The sequence below is a fragment of the Chaetodon auriga genome, chromosome 2, assembly GCF_051107435.1.
Source record: "Chaetodon auriga isolate fChaAug3 chromosome 2, fChaAug3.hap1, whole genome shotgun sequence".
Classification (NCBI taxonomy): Eukaryota; Metazoa; Chordata; class Actinopteri; order Chaetodontiformes; family Chaetodontidae; genus Chaetodon; species Chaetodon auriga.
The window spans coordinates 18,355,797-18,377,678 of NC_135075.1; the positions used below are offsets into that span (position 1 = coordinate 18,355,797).

Genomic DNA, 21,882 nt, shown 5'->3' on the forward strand with positions numbered 1-21,882 from the left:
CATGCTTCGCTCTTACAGCAACAAAAAAGAATGCTTTGTAAATGTCCTGTTCTCATGCCAGCGGAGCCTTTGAACGCCCTGAAAAACATCAGATTCCTATTATGAGTGATGGGCTCCAACATGAACAGAAGATTTTCTCCCTGAGTCAGAGCAATTTTGTTTTCTTTCCCATGAAATATTTTTTCTGTATTTGTGTTTGTGCCTTTCTCACTTGTTCGAGGTGTCTGGATCTTAGTTGCCAAAAAGGTAATTTGGCATTTGGAGGCTTTTAATGCTGCACATAGTGACTATTATAATTTGAAAACTGTGATTTGTGTTATTTCTCCACATACAGTATAAAAGTCAAACATGCAAAGTTGCTGATCACAGTTGTTATCACCCTTAAGGTTGATGTTCAATCCACACATATATTTTTGAGTCGTACTTCATGTTATTACTGAAGGAAATATCCAAGAACTGGTTGCAAACACAGCTCTGCCATTATTCTGCTTTCACATACATATTTCCTACCTGTCAGACATCATCAGCCAGCTTTGAAGTACCCGACAGAACTCCATGTAGACGCAGACCCAGTGTTGACACAGATGTTCAAGATGTCCTCTTGCACTGTGGAATAATGAATTCTTGTCTGAGCACTAACATCAGAAGCATGGTGGATGAGTTTTGAATTGCTCTCAGCATTTTCCTCCACCTCTCCATCTCACAGATAACTGGCTTTGTCTGCTTTTTGTTCCCCTCAGCAGATCCAATAGTGCTGTGAGAGCTCCTGTAGGGTCACAGCTCGTCACTGTTAGCGTCTCTCTAAACTGATCACGTTATTAGTTTGATGCTGCTGCTTTTAACATCTAAGCGTACTCAAAGTGCCTTACACTTACATGCTGCATTCAAAGAATAACCATCCCCCACACACAAAAATGATTCCTTAAACACAATAAATCTGTTACCAAATGAGAAACCATAACAAGAAAATTATTAATGACGTTTTTCCTAATTCTTTACTGTTGTAGGAATACATTTTCCGGCTTGAACCTGGTAAAGTGGATTCTGGCAAAGGAAAATGTCCTTTTGACCCCAAACTTAACAGCGTTTCTGCTTTGATCAGTAAGTCCCTGCTTTTTTTCCTCCTTCATACAACGTCTACAGGCAGCTTTGGTTTGAGTCTGTACAGTTTCTGTGTGTGCCTCCAAAGGATGGTTTGCAACCACATTAATTCTGTGAAAATCCACATTATTGAATTAAATATTTTCTTTCCATTGCTGATGGTGTTTACTTAAAGAAAAGCTTAGCTGCTCTTCTGATTATGTGCAGTCCAGGGCTGCCACTAATTATTATTTTCATTATCAGTTAAATTGCCGTGATTTCAGAGTTTTTAAATTGGTTGTTTTTTCCAATCAATAATCCAAAACCCAAAGACAATCATATGAGCAAATCTTTTCATTTGAGAAGCTGCAACCAGAGAAATTTTTTGGCATTGTTTGCTGATCATTTCAGCTCTGGTACAGTTAAAGTTTTCTCAATACGTTCACCTGTTTTGTCAGATGCTCTCGGGTCTGTGGGTGGTCTTTTGTTGTCAGCAGCTTACAGGTGGTCAGACATGGCTGCTGATCATCAGTGACCTGCTGCCCTGCATGCAAGTGTTTGTGTGTGTGTGTGTGTGTGTGTGTGTGTGTGTGAGAGAGAGAGAAAGACAAAGAAAGATAGAGAGACCCTCTCTTCTGCTATGTCAGCTAAATTTCAGCTGACCCGAGCAAAAACTAACACCAAGAAAATCAGCTACAGGTCGTCTTGCATAGCTGGCTGAGCAGAGACATACCACACTGAGGACAACAGAGGAAGCTGGAATTCCCCTGGTTTGGGTGTCAGGAGTTATTTCATTACACTTCCTACTTCTTGTCAATTCTCATTGACCGTCCTTAAAATATCCCTACAGTGGATAGCCAGTAAAGTTTCACCTTTTTTCATGAATGGAAAATGACCTCAGGCATGATGTGTTGGGGTCTAATTCCGTCAAAATTTGGAGTTACGCTATTTTAAAAACATCGCATCAACAGGCCTGATGGGGAGGCATTAATGAAGGGCTTCAACATCAAGCTCTGACTGACCCCTGACCTCGACACCACGAATCCAGCTGTCCATTGGAATTGTGTAACTCCAGCTGTCCATTTAAATTACACTGATTGGCCTGCTGAGTGTGTATGTATGGTTGCAATATAATTGGGAGGTTGGGAGGTTTAACCCAAAACGTGACATTTTTACTGGTTTGATGACATTTTGAAAGTATAATTTACAAATTACAACTTACATGATAATCCTCATGTGAGTAGAAACTCATAACCACAGCTGCCGTACGTGCCACCGGTCTGATTTTGATGAAACCTGGAGGGATGATCCAATTTTTTAATGAAGTTTCAATCAGACCTGTTAGACGATGTGTTCTTTACTTGAACCTGAAAATATTTCACCCTCAATGACTTCACCTCCTTCCCTCTCTGTGACTGGCAGATGGAGAGCTGTATGCAGGAGTCTACATTGATTTCATGGGAACAGACTCTGCTATCTTCCGTACGCTGGGGAAGCAGACAGCCATGAGGACTGATCAGTACAACTCCAGATGGTTAAACGGTAAAAGTCTCAACTCACCGCTTGTTCTACAGCCAGCATTATTTCTTCCACTCATCTCTTTCCAGACTGTTTTTAATTTATTCCTCAGCTCCTGAAGTTCACTGCTGTAATGGTTCATGCAGCTTCCCATATGTTGCTTCAACACCAGCCTGCACGTCGTCCATTCCTGGAGTCGTGTCATCTCAGAATGGCATAGTTGATCTTTCCAGTCTGCTAAACATGACCACATGATTATTTGACTCAAAGAATAAAATGCACTACACTAATTGTTGACTGCATGCATGCGGGGCCTGACCGCGAGGTCAGTAGTGTAGTAGCGGGGAGAGATGACTGAACGTCAATAATGACTCAGAGTGGCCTCCGCTCTCTAATGAACCATGATTGTCACAGCATTATAAATGCTGGTCGGGTGCTTTCGGTTGATCTTGCCAAACCAATCACGGCCTCCCCGAGTGTTGCTGGCTCCCGGATTTTCCTCTGACCCTGTTGCCCTGACAACAGTCCCCTGGTAGTGGTACACTGAATCGGGACACCTGAGTCCTGCTAATCAGCCATGTGGAATCCCTCGGATATTTCCCCTCCCCCATTACATGGCTCTTGGTTACCCCCCCTTTCCTGATTTTGGTTTGTCCTCATTTTGGACCCTGGTTGATCACAACAGGGAGGGGGAGCCCTGTGTTGCATGCCCAGCGGTGACCCAGTAAGTCAGCCAGTGGGAGCTCGCTGTGATGCCATATTGAGCATTGTCACTAGGAAGAAATAAATGGGTGGGTTAGTTAAAGTGCTGCTCTGGGCCCCAGGCTGCCATTATTTATGTTACAGTAGTAATCACTCTCAATAGACCTCTGCCTCCAGTTTCTCTGTCACACTTTAAGTGATGTCTGTGACTGAATGCAAATCTTCACCCTTTAGACCCGCAGACTTACAGTCATGCATACAGTGACATGTTCACAGTCATCACATCAAGTTAGCAAGGGTTTGGCCCCGAGAGGCTAAAATGTGCTATGAAACAGAGCTAAAGACCCCACTGGTTCCCATCGATATGAAAGTTATGAGTTCTCGACTATGTAACCCATCTCTGAGTATTTTTCTTCTACTGCTGTCAGGGACAGTTAAAGAATTGGTTCACATTTTTTCATGTCTGTCTTAAGGTGCCCATATGAATATTTAAGCACTCTTTGCTCACTATAAGCATTTCTCCTGTTCATTGTTCATACTGGCCATTAGTGTAAGTGATGGGGGACAAAATCCACCAACCAAGCTCTACACAAAAATGCATAATTAGACTTTCGCAAAAGCAAAATATGAGGCTTCAGCAGTCTGAATTAGTCAGATTAAGCAAGTTTCTCCCAAATTCACAGTCAAAGTTCAGTTTCTGCCCCTGTCCCTCCACCAGAGCTCAGCAAAGAAACACTATCTGTGGGATTTCAAACAAAAAATTTGAATTATATCCATTTGACATGTTGCTGCAGACTCATAGTGCTGTAGCTTCAGCTGAACTTCAGCGTGATTTTTGAACTGATCAATTGCTGCACGGGAGGAAAGATTGCAGCTACCAAAACTGTTTCAGTGTACATGTGAGCTGTTTGAAATGAACACGCCCTTAACATTTTGATGGCAGTCCAGTGAAATCTGCACCGCAAGTTGACTTTCTGGAGGTCCACAAAACGTCCACTTGAGGTTTGATTTGATGATTTGTGGATTTAAACAGGCTTTGGCACTTATGTCTTTGCTGGGTACACGCCCTTTAAGTGCAGTGCAGTCTTGACATTTTGAACTGAAAAGCTGCTAATGCTCTCTCCTTCCTTTCTTTCTACTTCACAGATCCCACATTCGTCCACGCACACCTCATCCCAGACAGCGCTGAGAAGAATGATGACAAGCTCTACTTCTTCTTCCGCGAGAAAGCCTCTGAGATGGGCCAGAGTCCCATGACCCAGTCCAGGATAGGGCGGATCTGCCTGGTGAGTTATCACACCAGTCAGCAAACCTCATGTTGATCATCACAGCTGAAAGGTTTATATGTCTCCATAATGGTTATAGTCTGTTGCCTGTTTCTTAGTCTCTTAGAGGCCAGAAAGGAAGTTCCCCATGATCATCAGTAATTGCTGAGCACGAAACAGCAACGCACACCAATTACCAGTCAGAAAACAAAATCTCTCCTGTTTGCCTCAACAGCTAAGTTTGGAAAGCATTCTGTTATTTTTGTTCCTCTGGATGAAATGTTTGAGCAGCAGAGTTTACTTAAGTCCACATCTGTATACATGCATAGACATCCGTACAAAGCCAGAGCTGTGTTTACTCAGCGATGTAGTGCTGTGGCCGGTAGTGTTGTTTTTCCACTGAAGACAGACAAATGACACAGAGTTCAAAACTTTCAAACCATCTGCACATGGACTTCAGAAAAATGTCTCTCAACACGCGCCTGTGTTTGCAAGATGCATACCTGAAGTGTGTAATTTACAAGAAATGTATTAAAGAACACCCCCATGTACACCTGGTATTAAAAAGAGATCTATATCCGGATGCGTAATCCAGATGATAAACAATCTGATCTGGCCTCTGTGATTTCACGTGGCATTTTTTATGCATTTTCGTGATGCACATTGAGATCAGATCTGTCCTCCAGAGCGAAACCTGAGTCAGTGCTAGACTGCCCTAAAAAATCATGGAGTAAATCATATGTCTTGTTAACAGCAGATCAGCTGCACAGATGAGCTCAATGCACACTGTTGCACACACAGTGATATTAGTCTTTCTTCAGCCTTTACAACTTATATTTATATGCTAGCAAAAGAATAATAGCGGTATGTTGTGTAACATACACATGACAGTGCATTGTATGGATTGGATTTACACCTAACTGAGGTCCAAACACCATGTGAGCCAGACTGCCTCCAGATCCGATGAGGCAGATCCAAAGTTTGTGAAATGCATCCTCTCTGGAAGTGGAATATTTTTTAAATTTCCATGGCAAATGATCTAACATGTCAAGATATTTAACTCTGAATGACACGTCATAACTGCAGGTGGCTAAAACAAAGCTCAGGGCATCATTAAAGTCAGTATTTTTCATCATTAGGGGACCATGAATGTTTGTAGAAAATTTCATGGCAATCCATCGAATAATCAATGAGATATTTCAGTTTGGACCAAAGTGTTGGAGCAACTGACCGTTCCTACAGCTGTGTCCCTGGCATGGCTAATAAAAAAAGATATAAAACATCTCTATCTGTTTCTGGAAGATATTACATTAAACATGTCACCCTTTTACCAAAGACCACAAGAAACAGACGTCTTCCATACATGATGTTACAGTACATAAAGATAGATACCAAATGTGTGTCTTCCAGCTCTGCAAATCACTTGGCCTCCATAAAAGGTGTTGAGTTGCAGCGCATGAATCATTTCCTAAGGCTTGAATCTTTACCTCAGCAGTAGAAGTTGGCTGACCTCCTGTGCAGATGGGCCAAGCTGAAACACAGAGCTGATCTTTATTCACACAGGCCCAATAACAGCAGGCCCAGGACAGTTAGTTTGGACGGTTGTTTCAAACAGCTGTTCGTCAGACGTTGGTCACACTCTTGTGGTGGAGCTGGATGGATGACTACTGTGCATCTTCCCCCCACAGAACGATGACGGCGGACACTGCTGTCTGGTCAACAAGTGGAGCACGTTTCTGAAAGCTCGACTCATCTGCTCCGTGCCTGGAGCTGACGGCATCGAGACGCACTTTGACGAACTGAGTGAGTTTGAATTATTATTTCCCTGTTTAAGATTCTCAGGGCGTCTCTGGCGTCGTTGTACACCCGCATCCCCTCACCAGGCCTGTACCCACCACCTGTTGATCATTTGCACTCTTCCAGTCGTTGTTTGTGATCCAAAAGTTAACTTCAAAACCAAATATTTAAAATACCCAATGTGGCATTTTTTACAGATCGTATTCCACCTCTCAGGGAACATATAATGCATCTGCTTAAAGCGCTTAGCGTGAAGCTCATAATGAGTCCGTCCGTGACCTGACAGAAAAACTGGCAGATGGAAAGTGAGAATTCTTACATGACCGTGTAACACCAACTCATAACAGAGGTCTCCAGATGGACTTCTCGTTGACAGATTCAGTATCAACAACCTTCTCATTTGTAGACTTCTCACATTTTGACCTCCGTTTGTTTTGCATACTTTCGCCATGATGTTACAGTTTTAAGGCCTTCAGCGTTAACATCTACTCTGGTTTTGCTACAGACAGTGAGCCGGCAGCTCGCTGTACTGGAGGGGCACACACATACAGAAAAGCAGCATTTACAGCAGCATGTGTCTGCTCATGTGCAGAAGGAGGCTGCAGCTTTAGATTAAGGTGTCACTGAATCACGCATGTTAAGCTTGACATGTGTCTTCCTTTGAACATCAACATGGCTCCTGCAGGTAACATCCTCAATGGTAACGTCCTTTACTGCAGGACCATCAACGTGCTTTCGTGGAGGATTTGTACTTAAAAAAGCAAGAGATAGAAAAGCAAACACACACACAGAGTAATCAAAGTGATGAGGAGCCGGGATCAGTCCGACCCCCTGTGGATCATCCCGGCCTGTCTGTCGTTCACATGACTGTCAGGATTAAAGAGGGATTTGTAGGACCTTGAAATTACAGGTATAAGCAGCAAGTCTTTCACTTTTTTTCACTGTTTTTTGTTCCGTTTTAGTAGAAAAACATGCTCTAATTTCACACGAAAATTGATGAAAGACTCAAAAATTCAGTGTGATTTCAACTGCAAGGCAGCTTTTCAAAGAAATATCAAAAAATGAATTCACAAAATAATGTGGAGTACCGTGTGTGTCACTTTTGGAGGCAAGAGTCACTTTTAGTGGCACAGAATGCTTTTCATACCACATCATGAAAAAATAATAATTCGGAATAATTACAGTGTAATGCACTTTTCTGAGACCTTTATGTCATTAAACATGAATCATGTGCAAATGTCATTTTGTTTAATGCATATAATGTAATTTTGGAACGAATTGTAATTGCACTTTATTCAAAGTGCTAGAAACTAATGTAATTACTATATTGTAATTATCTAAAAAAATTGAGTGCTTTGTGTTAAAATTTGCACTGCACAGGCCAGCGACATGCACATGCACTTATCTCTCGGCCATAATTGTTTTCATTCAGATGTACCGTGACTGTTGAATAATTCACCCAGTAACCGTGCATCAAGCACAGCTTTGCCATGAGCCTCTTCCTGCTGCAGGCTGCAAATGTATGTAATGCATTAAGAGCACTCTGTCAGTGACAGAGGAGCGCTCTTCAGTCAGCATTGCTGCACTTTTAGGAGTCTACCCACAGCGCAGCAGGTCAGTTGTAACTTCAGTGCAGATGAGCACTCGTGGTGAGGTCATTGTGAGTCCTGAGGTGCAGCGGAACATCCCACAGCTCTGTGGTCGTCCTTCCCACAACCACAGACAGTCTGGTCGAAATGTATTCTGTCTCCGTCCCTGCCGGTCCTGCCAGAGCCCAGCAGAGGCATCAGAGTGGCCGTATGAGGACTCAGGGGAGAGAGTGGAGTAGATTCAGATGGTGAGGCAGAGGCTAACAGAAGAGAAAGCGTTCAGGGTTGTGTCGAGGGAGAGGAGGAATGTAAAGAGAGAGCGAAAGAGACAAGCAGACGCAGGAGAGCCGAAAACGTCTGCCAGACAAAAATGAGAACGAATGTGCGGGCGATAAAGTTTTATTGCTTTTTCTGAAATGTAATTATGGAGTGAAACAATGTTTTTCATTGAGTTATTTTTTATGATGCCGTAGACGACAAATCTCAAAACCTCTTTACTGCATATGAAGACACAGGTCCTTTTTGTTGTTACTTTTTGTTTGCTTTTCAGTTTTCTCTGTACTTATTCTAAGTGGACATTTCAACAACACGTTTTAGGTGCACATGCTTAAGAGCAGGTATCAAGGAGCTGATGATATGCTATCTGTAGTCGTCTGACAGCCAGTGACTATTCACTGAATGCATCACTCACTTTCTCTTGTTGTTACTTTTCAAAAACACCTTATTTATCCCCTCTCTTTGTGTTCTTTCCACGCTTGCAGCAATCAGAGATGCTTCTCCGCTAATGTGACGCTGAGAGTGCCTCAAAGACCGTCTGATCTGACACATCAGAAACAAAAGTTGCACTGACGCAACTTGCTCCAGTTCTCTGCTGATTTATTTCTTTTCTCTTTTGCTGCGCTGGTTGTGTAGCCAGGAGGCCTGTCAAACTGGCGTCAGATGGGTTAGGAATTTTTCCTTTGTTTGCCAAAAGTAAATTTTTGCTTTAGTGCGCAGCCATTACCTGACATTTTCATACCTTGGCATGTAAAGAGGTCTTTTTCTGAAATGATTTCGAACTCACGATCACAGCAGAGTTTGTTGATTTTTGCAACTTTGCACAGTAGAAACAATGTTTTCATACGAGCCGTGTGAATTCAAGCCTCCTCGTGTTTGTTTTGTGCGCAGCAGATAACGCCGAGGGCACGGGGATCGAATCGTGTGTTATTACATCTCACCCTCAACTGCTCGTGCATAATTGTGGTTTAACATTTTGTTCTCTTACACGCTGCTTCGCACATTCATTCAGGTGATATTTGAGAGATAAATCTGAGCGGACGGCTGCATTCTTACCTTTGTGCCAGATTTATGTCTTGCTTCTAATTTTACAGATGAAAAAGATCCACAGGTTAGACAAGAGAGGCTAGTATTTCTGCCTCTTTATTGTAATTGGTGTTATTTAAAGACATTTGACGATAGATAATTGCTGCCCTTGTCTTTTCAAGGCCATTTAAAACAAGCGATCTGTGCCCTTTTCACTAGTTTCCCATTGATGCACAGCCTTAGATGGACCTGTGTGTTCTACGTGTTTTGGATGAAGTGTTATTCTACTCAACCTGTCGACTTTAAATTTATTTCAGTTTTCTTCCTTATTGTTTTTCCTTGCACTTTTCTCTCATTAAGCCATCAGAGGATACGCAGGGTTCAGAACGGCCTCAACCCCACAGTCACTGGATGCATATGGCTCCTATTAAAGTCATGTTTCAGCAGAGATCTCTGTTTCACTCATATTCCCTGTTGACACTCAGGAACTGAAGTTTCAGCATTGGAAGAGTTTGGATTCAGGATTTCATTGAGGCTCTGGTAACCACAATTCATGAGGAACTCTCCCAAAAACTCCCCCTCCGAGTAAACCAAAAAAATCTCCATATGTCATAATTACAAAATGACTTTGGGGTGGAACCAGGTGGAATCTGGGAAGTTATAAAGATTTGAGATGATTTGATACGGGCAATAATTTTTACTTAATATGCTGTGTTTTCTTGTCTGACTGTTAATCATGACGGTTATTGTGCCTCTGTCCAAAGGCTTCCTTTTTTCATCAGTGGTGGATAAACTTAAACAATTTTGAGGTACTCAAATTTATTTCCATTTTCTGCCACTGAGTACTTGTACCCACTACATTTTACAGAGAAATGTAGTGATTATTCCACTACATTTCTTGGTTACTAGTTACTTTGCAGAGTAACATTTTACATGCAAGAACATACGAAAAACATATTGAATACAATGTTTAGTTAAAGATTAAACCAGTGGCTCCCATCCTGTTTAGGTTGGGATCCCTTATAACAAAGCTGCGTGTAGCTGGGACTCCTTGTCACAGGTTGAGACAGTGATTTCTCCTCTAAACTTATTTGAATAATTGAGGCACGAAGAGGTTAAAGTGTCTAATATTTTACAAAAACAACAAATATTAGAAAAAAATCCAAAATGTGAAGACATCTGTGCTGCAGATTGATCATTAATCATCTCATCTGACACTTTAGATTTAAGAGGGAGCCTGACCTCGAGGCTGGGAACCGCCGGACATAGCTAGCTAACTATGTAAAGTGATTAAAACTTAAGTACAATACACATGTACTTGTACTGTTGCAGCGCGTTGATTTGTAGCTGAGTCTCTACAGAGAGTGGGCCCCTAGTAACTGAATGCACCTTCACCAGGTTTGCTTGAGATCACGGGAACGTTTAGTGATTTGTGGACTGTGAGCAATATTTTCAAATTAATTCTGTATTTTCTCAGAAGCCAGTGACGTGTCCTCAGTATAGGAGTAACAAGTTCGGTTTTTGTCCCAGTGAGTACTCTGGCTGCGGCATTTAGAATGAGCTGGAGCCATCCCACAGTCTTTCTGAGCAGAGAAGACTCATTACAGTGCATGAACCAGTCTTTCAGCGTCATGGATTTAATTTTGGAAATATTTAGGTGGTAAAAGCATATCAGCATACGAATGGTAAGATTTAGTGTGCTTCTGTATGCTGGAACCGAGTGGCAGTGTATACAGACTGAACAGTAAACCTGCTGGAAGAGAGTCAGTTACTGTTTACTGATACTTTAAGTACATTTTACTGTTCTTAACATTTTCTTGAGTAAAATTATTAAAGTATTTACTTGTAATGCAGTATTTTCTAATTGCTGCCCTTGTGTTTTTACTGAAGGATCTCTGTACTTGTTCCTCCGCTGCTTTTCATGGTTTATTACTGTGAATAAATTACTCAAATTACTCTAAATTCTGTCTTTGTTTATTAGGGGATGTGTATATCCAGCCAACTCAAGACACCAAGAATCCCGTCATCTACGGAGTCTTCTCAGTTTCAGGGTGAGTGACTGACAGCTTCCTCAAACTCTCTAACTTTCATGTAGTTTGGAGGGAAGGTGTATTTTGGTTTCCTCCTGCAGTTTGTGTTCATTTTCACTCAGCCTGAAGGTGTCAGCTCTCTCTGATATTGAAATGCTGTGTTGCGTATGGCCTGTCAGATTCAGGCTACAAAGACAAAACAGGGCTGCAAAATCAGGAGCCCAGAGGGAGCCACGCTCCTCTGAGAGACTGCCTGAGCCTATAGTTCCTTATAGGTCAGGTTTGATAGCAAGTTGTCATTCAACACACAGCATTAAAATTCAAGGGAACCAGCCAGAGATGTAGATTGAGATTCAGACTGCACGCAAGCAGGGAGAGGTGCATAAACATGTCTTGATTAATGTAGTTGAGAAACAAATACTGTTATTGTTTCCATCCTCTCCTTAGGCATCAGGCACATTTAAACCCAGCTGATAAAAACACATGCGGTGCTAATGATAGAGGCCGTGACAGGAGTTACAAACATAGTACACCCACCACACAGCAGCGAGAGCCTGAGCTCTGGCGATTCTCTGCAGTACGTGGGTGTTTGTATGTCAGTGTGTCAGACAGCTTGACTCTGGTTGAGTCGGTTTGAGAGTGTGTTTGTGCGTCATAATGTTTCAGTGCGTTCCTGTAAGAGGCCGGCTGAGTACGTGGGAAGGAAGGAGATTGTACCAGCCGCAGAGAACACCCGTAGTAATTATCTCAGAGAGTGAGTTAATCTGTATCCTCTAGCTGCCATCTCTCTGTGTTCACCGCTTTTCTCCTGCACTCCTCCAGATCAGTGTTTAAAGGCTCGGCAGTGTGCGTCTACTCCATGGCCGACATCCGTATGGTCTTCAATGGGCCTTTTGCCCATAAGGAGGGACCCAACTACCAGTGGGTGGCGTACACTGGGAAGATCCCCTACCCACGACCTGGCACTGTGAGTTCTAAACAAAGAAAAATCTGTCAGCCTTTCTATGAGAACATGTTTTTACTGCAGGTAATTTGATTAATTTGATAAATTGCAGGTTTGACAGTCAGATTTTTTTTTTTGTCAACAGTGTCCTGGAGGCACTTTCACCCCCAACATGAAATCCACAAAGGATTACCCGGATGAGGTTATCAACTTCATGAGAAACCACCCCACCATGTACAATGCCGTATACCCAGTGCACAAGCGCCCCCTGGTGGTCAGAACCAACGTGGACTATGAGTTCACCACAATTGCAGTGGACCAAGTGGCAGCTGCTGACGGGAGCTACGAGGTGCTCTTCCTGGGCACAGGTCAGTGCCCTGAGGCCTGAAATTCATGATCAGTGTGCAGTTTGAAGTTCTTCATCCTCTAGCCTTGGCTCTGTCTGGCTGGGTTAAATTTGGGGAGTTCTCAAAGCAGTTTCCTGTATGTATGGAGATAAAGTCAGAGGTTCGTGCCTCAAAGCATCGACAGGGCTGGTTAAACTGTTCCTATCTTGTATTTTACAGATCGGGGATCAGTCCAAAAAGTGATTGTCCTACCCAGAGACGACCTGCAGACAGAGGAGCTGGTACTGGAGGAAGTGGAGGTCTTCAAGGTCTGACCTTACTCTTACTTCATTCTCTACCATTCTTTACCTTCAGTTGTCCTCGTTCTGAGCTGTAGGTCCATCCTTGTGTTGGTACATTGAAAGCTAGAATCAAATTCCTTGTACTTGTGCACATACTTAGTGTACGTACAATAAAGACAATTCTGATTCTGATTTGATAATGTGAGGAAAATAAAAGCACACTGAATATTTGTTGTCTGTTTGTTAAAAGCTGTTGTTAACTGTATCCCTGCAGGTCCCCACAGCAATTACCACCATGAAGATTTCATCCAAACGGGTATGTTACTTCGAGTTGGCTTAGACTTAATAGTTAGATAAATAAGTAAATTGTAGCACAGTAGTCAGACTTCTGCGCAAGCATATATGTATTAATTCACTCATTCAAGAAAATGACCATGTTTTGTCTTGTAAACGTATACTACTTATAAATTTGACACCATTAACTAATGACTGTCTCAGAACTTCTCTGTTTTCTTTGAAACACTCCCAAATTACAAAATGTTTCTATCTGATTATTTTACTTTCTGATCTTTACCTCTCTTTTTTATATGTATATAAATAGCAACAACTGTATGTGGGATCAGTCTTGGGGGTGACCCACCTGGCTCTCCATCGCTGTGATGTGTACGGGGAGGCCTGCGCTGACTGCTGTCTCGCCAGAGACCCGTACTGCGCCTGGGACGGCAAATCCTGCTCCAGATACTCATCCTCACAGAAGAGGTGAGCATATGGATGGTACAGACAGGCCATGCATGGCATACAGGGCTTGTTTGTGTGTGTGTTTTGGCAACATTTTCCTTCTTAGTTTAGCACAATAGCTTTTCTAAATATGTTGAAGTTAAGCTTTTTATTTTCGTTTGTTGATCTGACCCCACTAGACGGAGCCGTCGGCAGGATGTGAAGTACGGCAACCCGATCCGTCAATGCAGAGGTTACAACTCTAACAGTAAGTATCAGCAGAACATCTGTCTATCTAGATCATGTATTTTATGCATTTTCTCGGGATTGATGCATCAATATATTCTCCATATTATTCTACAGCCAATAAGAACACTCTGGAGACAGTTCAGTATGGGGTGGAGGGCAGTACTACGTTCCTGGAGTGCCAGGCTAGGTCTCCTCATGTGTCTCTCAAGTGGCACCTGCAGAAGGAAAACAGCGACAGGAGAAAAGAGGTGAGCAAAGCTCTCAGTGTAAAGCAGCCACAGTTATGTTTCCACGGCCGTTTCAGGTCTGGTGTGTGAATCTATTTTAGCCAGGAGACGAATGAATGAATGCAGGGTTTAAATTTCACATCTAACATCGTCTTCACTCTCCCGCCTTCCAGATTCGCTCAGAGGGCCGCATCCTAAAAACAGATCAAGGTCTTCTGATCCGCTCACTGCAGTCGTCTGACAGCGGCATCTACCAGTGCACATCCACGGAGAAAAACTTCAAACACACGCTCGTCAAACTGCAGCTCGTGGTTCTTTCCAGCCGCACGGTCAACAACGTGTTGGTGGAGACAGGCAGCCCGGCCCTCCCTCCGCTGCAGTCCAGCGCCTGGACTCCGAGCGCCGGGCAGTATAAAGACCTGCTGACCATCCTAAGCCAACCAGAGATGGGCCTGATCAACCAGTACTGCCAGGATTACTGGCAGCTCGGAGAGGGCGGCCTCGGGGACAACAAAGCCAAAAGCCTGAAGGAGCTGAAAGAACAGAAGAAGCCTCGTAACCGTCGGCATCACGATGAGCAAACGACTCCAGCTGAGACATGAGGAGCTGGATGTACACCTTATCATACCCACCCCCCCCACCCCCCCGCCCCCGCCCCCTCAGTCTACCTTTCATATCTCCACCTCCTAAACACTGCAACCCTCCATTTAGGGGAATGACTCCAGTTAGAAAAATGAAACGATCATAACGGACAAGACAGATACTGCAACCCAAAGCAACAGCATCAAACAGTTTCTATGTAACTGTTGGAAAAAACACACAATATTTATTGTAGGTTGTAAAAAGTAATTCTTTGTACCTATCTAGAAACCATGTTTTTTGTGAATAGGTAAATCTGTGCAAATATTGTTGTTATTATAATATTATTGTTAGTGTTATTGTTTATTACAATGTGTTATTATGTTGAGAATATCTTTATGTTTGGTGTTTTTGAGAAACAGCAACAATAACCCAGGACATTGGGAGTTATCCACACATGGACAAGGACCGATGAACATGTGCTCAGAAACTGTTAAAGGCGACCGTGTTGGATCACTTGACTGCTGGCAGTATTCAGTGTCTAAGATGGAAGTCGAGTCGCTGGTTCAGTGAAATTCTCGAACTCCTCTAAACTTCTTCACCAGAACTCTACTGTAAAGCAGGCAGTTGTTTTTGTTTTTTTTTTTCATTTTATTTTATTTTGTACTGCAAGCTGTTGCCAGAATGACGATGGCATTTCTTGGGACATGCGAGGATGAAAGAAATGCCCGCGGACTGCAGGCGTGACGACACGTCACGCTCATACAGTCACATGCTGATGAACGGCCCTTTGCGGCAGGTAGGACGTCTCCTTCATGTTGTGGTCCAGCCTGGCCTCGAGTAATAATGTTGCATCACCCGCCCAAAATCTTCCAAAATCAGTTGCTGCCAAGTGTTTGTTTTGTTTATATGTCAATATCACATCTCAATGTTGTATCCTTAAACGTGATCTTTGTGATAAGCTGGGGGTTTCTTTGGAGGGGAGGGGGGGTTTGAGGGGTGGGAGTCTTTTAACGACACAAAAGCTAAAAATATGACATTGCCTTCTCTTTTCTCTTTGGAGATAAGAAATTCCAGCAGGCAGCTACGTGTGAGTTTGTGACAGTTTGTGATACATAAAAAATATTAGAGACAAAGCACCTTCTGTTGCCAAATTGGTAATCTTGATAAACAGTTAATACTTCACATGTATCAGTAGCATTTGCATTATATTCTTCTAAGGCAGAGCGTGCAGCTCGTATGCTCAAAGGTTTGTTTTTAGTTCTCAGTGAATTCAACATTTGCATTCCTGCCGGTTTCATGCTAAATATTGGTTTCACTAAGTGAAAATTAATCATGTAGTAAGGCTACACTTCTGTTAGATTACAGCGACAAATGTGCTCATTTGCAGTGATTGGGAATTGACTTTGGTTGGTGCTGTATTTACTGTATCAGCCTGTTAACAACAGAGACTTTCACAGCCACCTTTTTTTTTTTTTTTTGTCAGTACAGCACAGTGCCATCCTGCTATCATACGTGCCACAGACTTCATGTAAAACTTTTTGTACCGAGCAGCTTCCATACAGTGAAAAACAAAACGTCACAACCACTAACAAGCTGATCACCACCAAACCTGAAGAGAAACGTGTACCAAAATCTTCAGAAGGTGGCTTTTCATTGTGCATGGCATGTACAGTGTATGTATATGGTATTTGTCTAAAATGCTACGTTGCCGTGGATGTCAGTGAATGTCTTTCTTGTTGTGGGAATATGGAAATACTATCAGTGCAAGAAAGATGTGCTCAAACCTTTTTTTATGGTGGAACATGCGAAAGTACGAAAAGGTCAGATTGTGATTTTAAACGCTCTCTCTCTCTCTCTCTCTCTCTCTCTCTCTCTCTCTCTCTCTCTCTCTCTCTCTCTCTCTCTCTTTCTCTCTCTCTCTCTCTCTCTCTTGTTCTCAAAACTTTGCAAAACAAATATTTGCATATATTTCAAACACGTGCATCTATTTTATTTTCTCTGTCTGGCAGACTTTGCTCTGGGTCATTGAGGTAAAGTAATGTATGATATAATGCACAGTTGATGTTATTGTAATGACTTGTAAAAAATTACTATCTTTTTCTTCCTCATCCATGTTGCTGACTAATAAATTAAAGCTCTATATTTTATAATAACAGAGGTCTGTTCTGTTTGCAACACATGGTCTGCGGGTAAGTATTCGGATCATTTACTTACGTAAAAGATATAATACTACACTGTAACATTCTCCACTACAAGTAAAAGTCCAGCAGTGAAAATGTTAGTGGCTATAAGTACAAGCATGAAAGTATTATAAGCAAAATTGATTTTATTGTGAAAGCTAAAACAATACAGAAAAATGGACGAAAATGTGATCTACTATTACACGTTATATGATTAGATATTATTTTTAATATGTAAATGTAACATTTTTACTGTTGTAGTTGATCAAAGTAATAACTTTATACACTGTTCAGCTGCTTAATCTGTAACATTTTGTCATATTTTATAGGCTCATGTTTTCTATTTGTATAGTAACTGCAGCTGTCAAATAAACACAGTACAATATTTACCTTTTGACATGTTGTGGAGTAAAAGTACAAAGTATAAAGAAAAGTACAAGCACCTCAAAATTGTACTTGAGTACTTCAGTAAATAGACTTACACTCACTCCACCACTGCTGATCTGCAGCAGTGTTTTCATTGGGCGGGAGTGACTCAGGAACATAACCAACATTGACCCCCACAAAACACAATAAAGTTATAATGATAAACTTTTACAGAATTTACAGATCATTCACAAGATCATACAGATCATAAAAAAGTGCTCTACAACAGCCAAATAGCAAGAGAGGCAAAAGAGGCAAAAAGTTCCAAGTTACTGTACGTGTAGGAAAATGTCCACACACACAATCACACACACACTGTGCAGGCATGCATACAGTAATTGAAATTGAGCAGATTAGGATCCTGAAGCAGCCTCAGATTGAGGTCAATGAGATCTGTCAGGTGAAACCGCAAAGCTCTTTAAGCACTTCAGAGCTCACCCTTCAGTCTGCACTATCCTGCAAGAAATGTCAGTTTGTCTTTCTTCATGTTTGGACTGGGAGCTGAGGGGTCCGCATGCAGTGTTTAGTTCAGTGGCTCCATTCGCTGTCATTGTTGTACTGTGTGGAGTAGAGACTGATTCTTTAGTTTTAATCCCTCTGACAGACCTCTTTGAAAACACCATGCATTCAAAACCACACTATATCCAACATGTGATTTAATTTCTCTTTTCCCTGATGTGAGATGACTCTAGTTTGGGTAACTAAGTTGCCAGCTATGGGCACAAACACTCAGCATAAAGTAATTTAGCTTTACATGCTCCTCTTTTAAAGGCACCTAAGAACAGCACTGAGAGATAAGCACTTGAGCCGATGTTCATCTTCCGCTGAGCACAGCAAAGTTCCCCTAAAGGTTAGATCACTCCTACGCTGATGTATGTCTGCTTCTCCTCACACCTTTCGCTCTGCCCTAAAACACCCCTGTCCTTGCGCTCCATTGGCTCTCCTCAGTCAGGTGGGCAGGGAATGCCCAAAATCCTCTCCTAAGTCAGGAAAATGCTCAAACATTCTCCAGTGCTCGCTGCAGGCAGTTGAAGCATCAGCTGCACAGTTGACGGCACCGGTCAGAAAGTAGGGCCTACTTCCATTTTTTCCTGACACTTGGCTTTTGAGAAGAGGGGCCGCAAACCGGGAAAAGTAGGATGGGGGCTGGAGCGAGCGCCGAGGAGAAGCGCTCCAGAGAGCTGGAGAAGAAGCTGAAGGAGGATGCCGACAAGGATGCAAGAACTGTCAAGCTGCTGCTGCTAGGTAAAGACAGAGCTGGATGCAGTGAGAGGAAGCCTCATCATCACGGTGACACATATTTAAGGGCCCCATACGGCCCCTTGGTGAGGCTATTTTTACACAAAGTCCTCCAGGAGAAATAGTTATCTTATCTCGCTATAGGGTGTAATTGTTGCTGCTGCTGTGTTATGTGTAAGAAGTTTTGTTTAATCTTTCATGAACTTTATTTCTAAGTTATCAACACAGATCGTGGCTGAAGTTTGTTTGAAAAACCCTTAAACGCTTGCTAATATCAAATGTGATGAAAACAAGCAACATGTTTCAGTCAAGTGAAAGGCTTAATAATCTGTGCCACTGAGTTGATAAGACACTTTGATAATCACTCAACCCAATCCCTTGTTAATCCTGCGACAACAGATCCTGCAACACAAAGGGCTTAACCTTGAAGGACACAGATACCCTAAAGCCCATCCCAAACAGGGCCTGTGGCTGGAGCATTCGAATACAATAAGATAAATACGCCACAGGCACTAGACTGGGGGGGAAATTAGTAAGAATTTTAAATTACGTTGGGTTTTCTTTTTTTATATAAACACCAACAAACTCCGTACACCAAAATATCTGTGCATTGGATTTAAAAGCACAGTATGGTTGGGGATAATCTGTGATGTCTGTCAAGTTGTTACAGATATTGTTTCTCCTCATGACAATGCAGGTCAGAGACAGACATCAGCTCTGATTAATGCTACGAGGTCACCTGCAGTTATTATCATTCTCCTCTCACATTAATGAAACCCCAAACATAAACAAAAGCACAAAAAAAGTGGTTAACAAGAAGTCGAATTTCTAGAAAATCCTTAAAATTAAATTAGAACTACATTCAATAGTTTTTTCTTTTCTCATACAGGTGCTGGAGAATCAGGAAAAAGCACTATCGTCAAACAGATGAAGTGAGATCATTTGACTTTACATCCGAATGTCACATTTCTTCTCTAACTTACTGTAAATCACATACTAATTCTGTATTTTCACACCAGAATTATCCACAAAGATGGTTACTCACTTGAAGAATGCTTGGAGTTCATTACCATCATCTACAGCAACACCCTGCAGTCCATCATGGCCATTGTGAAGGCCATGAGCACGCTCAATATTGGCTACGGCCACGCCGATCAGCAGGTGACGACAGCTGAGAAAGACTTCAAAGTGTGTCACGTTAGCTGATTTCAGGTTAGACCACTGAACATAACTTGCATGCGTCTCTGTCCTCTTGCCCTGCAGGATGATGCCAGGAAGCTCATGCATCTTGCAGACACCATTGAGGAAGGCACCATGCCTAAAGAGCTGGCAGACATCATTTTGCGCCTGTGGAAGGACTCTGGCATACAGGCGTGCTTTGACAGGGCCTCAGAGTACCAGCTCAACGACTCCGCTGGATAGTAAGGAATCACCCAAGCTCAAATTTAATGTCGTCACAAGGTCCCATATGAGTGCTTGCTATTGATCGAATTGCGTTTTCCCTCAGCTACCTGAATGACTTGGAGCGACTGATCCAACCAGGCTACGTGCCCACTGAGCAGGATGTGCTGCGATCAAGAGTGAAGACCACTGGTATCATCGAGACCCAGTTCTCCTTCAAAGATCTCCATTTCAGGTGAATCAGCCTGGTGTTTCTCAAGAGGAGAGCACCAATGACCCAACGTCAGTGCTTCTACTCTGCTGGATTGCAGTCATTGAGATATCACGCTTCTATTTCCATGCAGAATGTTTGATGTGGGTGGCCAGAGGTCAGAGAGGAAGAAGTGGATCCACTGTTTTGAAGGTGTGACCTGTATCATCTTCATCGCTGCTCTGAGCGCCTACGACATGGTGCTGGTGGAGGACGATGAAGTGGTACGATAACAGATCCCACACTTGCTATTCTACACTCTTTGTGTCTTATCCAGCACTTGGTTCATTGGACAGGCTCTTCATTGGGAACACACATTTTTCTTTCAGAATCGAATGCACGAAAGTCTGCACTTGTTCAACAGTATCTGCAACCACCGCTACTTCGCCACCACCTCCATTGTACTCTTCCTCAACAAGAAAGACGTGTTCGTTGAGAAGATCAAGAAAGCTCATCTCAGCATGTGCTTCCCTGAATACGATGGTGAGGTCACACAACTTGCAGCACATTTAAGGAAATTAAAAAGTGACTAACTAATCAAACATGCCTCTTGGTCTTGTCATCTTTTCCTTAAGGCCCCAACACTTACGAGGATGCTGGTAACTACATCAAATTGCAGTTCTTGGACCTGAACATGCGCCGAGACATCAAAGAAATCTACTCTCACATGACCTGCGCCACAGACACAGAGAACGTCAAGTTTGTGTTTGACGCCGTAACCGACATCATCATCAAAGAAAACCTGAAAGATTGTGGTCTCTTCTAAGAGCCACGCTGAGACACCCGACGGAGGTGAGAGAAGTCTGCTCGGTATCATAATGATGATCCTGATTTAAAACTGTTGCACCAGCTACTATAACTAAGCAGCGCCATTTTCTTTCTCCTCCACAGGGTGATGTTGTAGCCCTGTCACATTCCACAAATCCCTTCTCGATTCAACAAACTGAGGATGAATGAAGACGAAAACCATCCCCTCAAACAGCCATCCTCAAACCGGCGAACGCAAAAGAATCTAAATGTAATTTGTTGTGTTCAAAAATGAGATGTAGCTTTGACCAAAGACTTCGGGTCAACTGAGACCAGAAGACAGCTCTAAAAATCCTGTGCAGATTTCAGATGAGTTGAGTTTTAGTCAAACTAACTTTTCTCTCGAGTCTCTTGAATTTTGGAGGGCTATGCAATCAGTAGGTAAGACATCAAGAGCTTCTGTCGGCATGAAGTGGTTTCTTCTCACACGTGCTAATGTGAATAGATGTCAGGCTTATGCATCTACGCTCCAGTAACTGGTCAGTATTCAGCCAAAAAGCAAACGAGAGGACCTCACCACCTGCAGACGCACTTCAACTTTTGTTAGAGATGTAAGAAGAACTCATCAGTAGAAATTGCTTTTACATACAGAAATTCTACAGTACGTTTTGAGATATAATTCAAACAATTTAAAAAAAAAAAATTAAAGCATAGTGTTAGAAAATGTAACTCTTTGCAATAGTTGAAAAGGGTCGGTGTATATAATTAAACTGTTTTCTACTGGACAGTTCATGAAGTGTGGTGATACCATGTGGATCTGAAACACTGCTGAATGGTAGATGTAATATACTTCAACTTAAAAAACCCTTGTCTGAAAGTGAATCTATGGGCCTTTGAGCCGACTATCCTGTACAGAAACCGATAATTGTAAACCTTGACTAAATCTATTAAAGCTTCTGTAGAAAACTGAGTAGTTTTCCATTTTTCACTAATAAAAACCAACACAGCAA

The 21,882-nt window shown here is 42.4% G+C and overlaps 2 protein-coding genes across 2 annotated transcripts in view; both read left to right on the forward strand.

Annotated features, from left to right (window-relative positions):
• Window positions 1–16,777, forward strand: part of sema3fa (sema domain, immunoglobulin domain (Ig), short basic domain, secreted, (semaphorin) 3Fa) — a 51,737-nt gene extending 34,960 nt beyond the window's left edge. Inside the window, exons 7-19 of the mRNA XM_076760012.1 lie at window positions 1,008–1,101; window positions 2,503–2,622; window positions 4,447–4,586; window positions 6,254–6,368; window positions 11,235–11,304; window positions 12,106–12,250; window positions 12,372–12,594; window positions 12,793–12,881; window positions 13,129–13,170; window positions 13,456–13,613; window positions 13,772–13,839; window positions 13,935–14,068; window positions 14,221–16,777. Of these exons, the coding sequence (XP_076616127.1) occupies window positions 1,008–1,101; window positions 2,503–2,622; window positions 4,447–4,586; window positions 6,254–6,368; window positions 11,235–11,304; window positions 12,106–12,250; window positions 12,372–12,594; window positions 12,793–12,881; window positions 13,129–13,170; window positions 13,456–13,613; window positions 13,772–13,839; window positions 13,935–14,068; window positions 14,221–14,649 (1,827 nt within the window). The 3' untranslated portion in view covers window positions 14,650–16,777. The remainder of the gene's footprint in view (window positions 1–1,007; window positions 1,102–2,502; window positions 2,623–4,446; window positions 4,587–6,253; window positions 6,369–11,234; window positions 11,305–12,105; window positions 12,251–12,371; window positions 12,595–12,792; window positions 12,882–13,128; window positions 13,171–13,455; window positions 13,614–13,771; window positions 13,840–13,934; window positions 14,069–14,220) is intronic.
• Window positions 16,778–18,232: 1,455 nt separating this feature from the next.
• On the forward strand, window positions 18,233–21,882 carry gnat1 (guanine nucleotide binding protein (G protein), alpha transducing activity polypeptide 1). Its single transcript, XM_076760038.1, has 9 exons — window positions 18,233–18,480; window positions 19,364–19,406; window positions 19,494–19,635; window positions 19,738–19,895; window positions 19,982–20,110; window positions 20,220–20,349; window positions 20,455–20,608; window positions 20,701–20,917; window positions 21,017–21,882. Exons 1-8 carry the CDS (start codon window positions 18,375–18,377, stop codon window positions 20,889–20,891), a joined length of 1,053 nt encoding a protein of 350 aa, XP_076616153.1. The 5' UTR covers window positions 18,233–18,374; the 3' UTR covers window positions 20,892–20,917; window positions 21,017–21,882.

What these genes read in the sequence shown, in the direction of transcription:
- gnat1 (XM_076760038.1), top strand. Translation starts at nt 18,375, where the DNA reads ATGGGGGCTGGAGCGAGCGCCGAGGAGAAGCGCTCCAGAGAGCTGGAG. An exon ending in TGTCAAGCTGCTGCTGCTAG is followed by an intron (nt 18,481 to 19,363) that starts GTAAAGACAGAG and finishes TTTCTCATACAG; the next exon opens with GTGCTGGAGAATCAGGAAAA. An exon ending in GTGCTTCCCTGAATACGATG is followed by an intron (nt 20,609 to 20,700) that starts GTGAGGTCACAC and finishes CTTTTCCTTAAG; the next exon opens with GCCCCAACACTTACGAGGAT.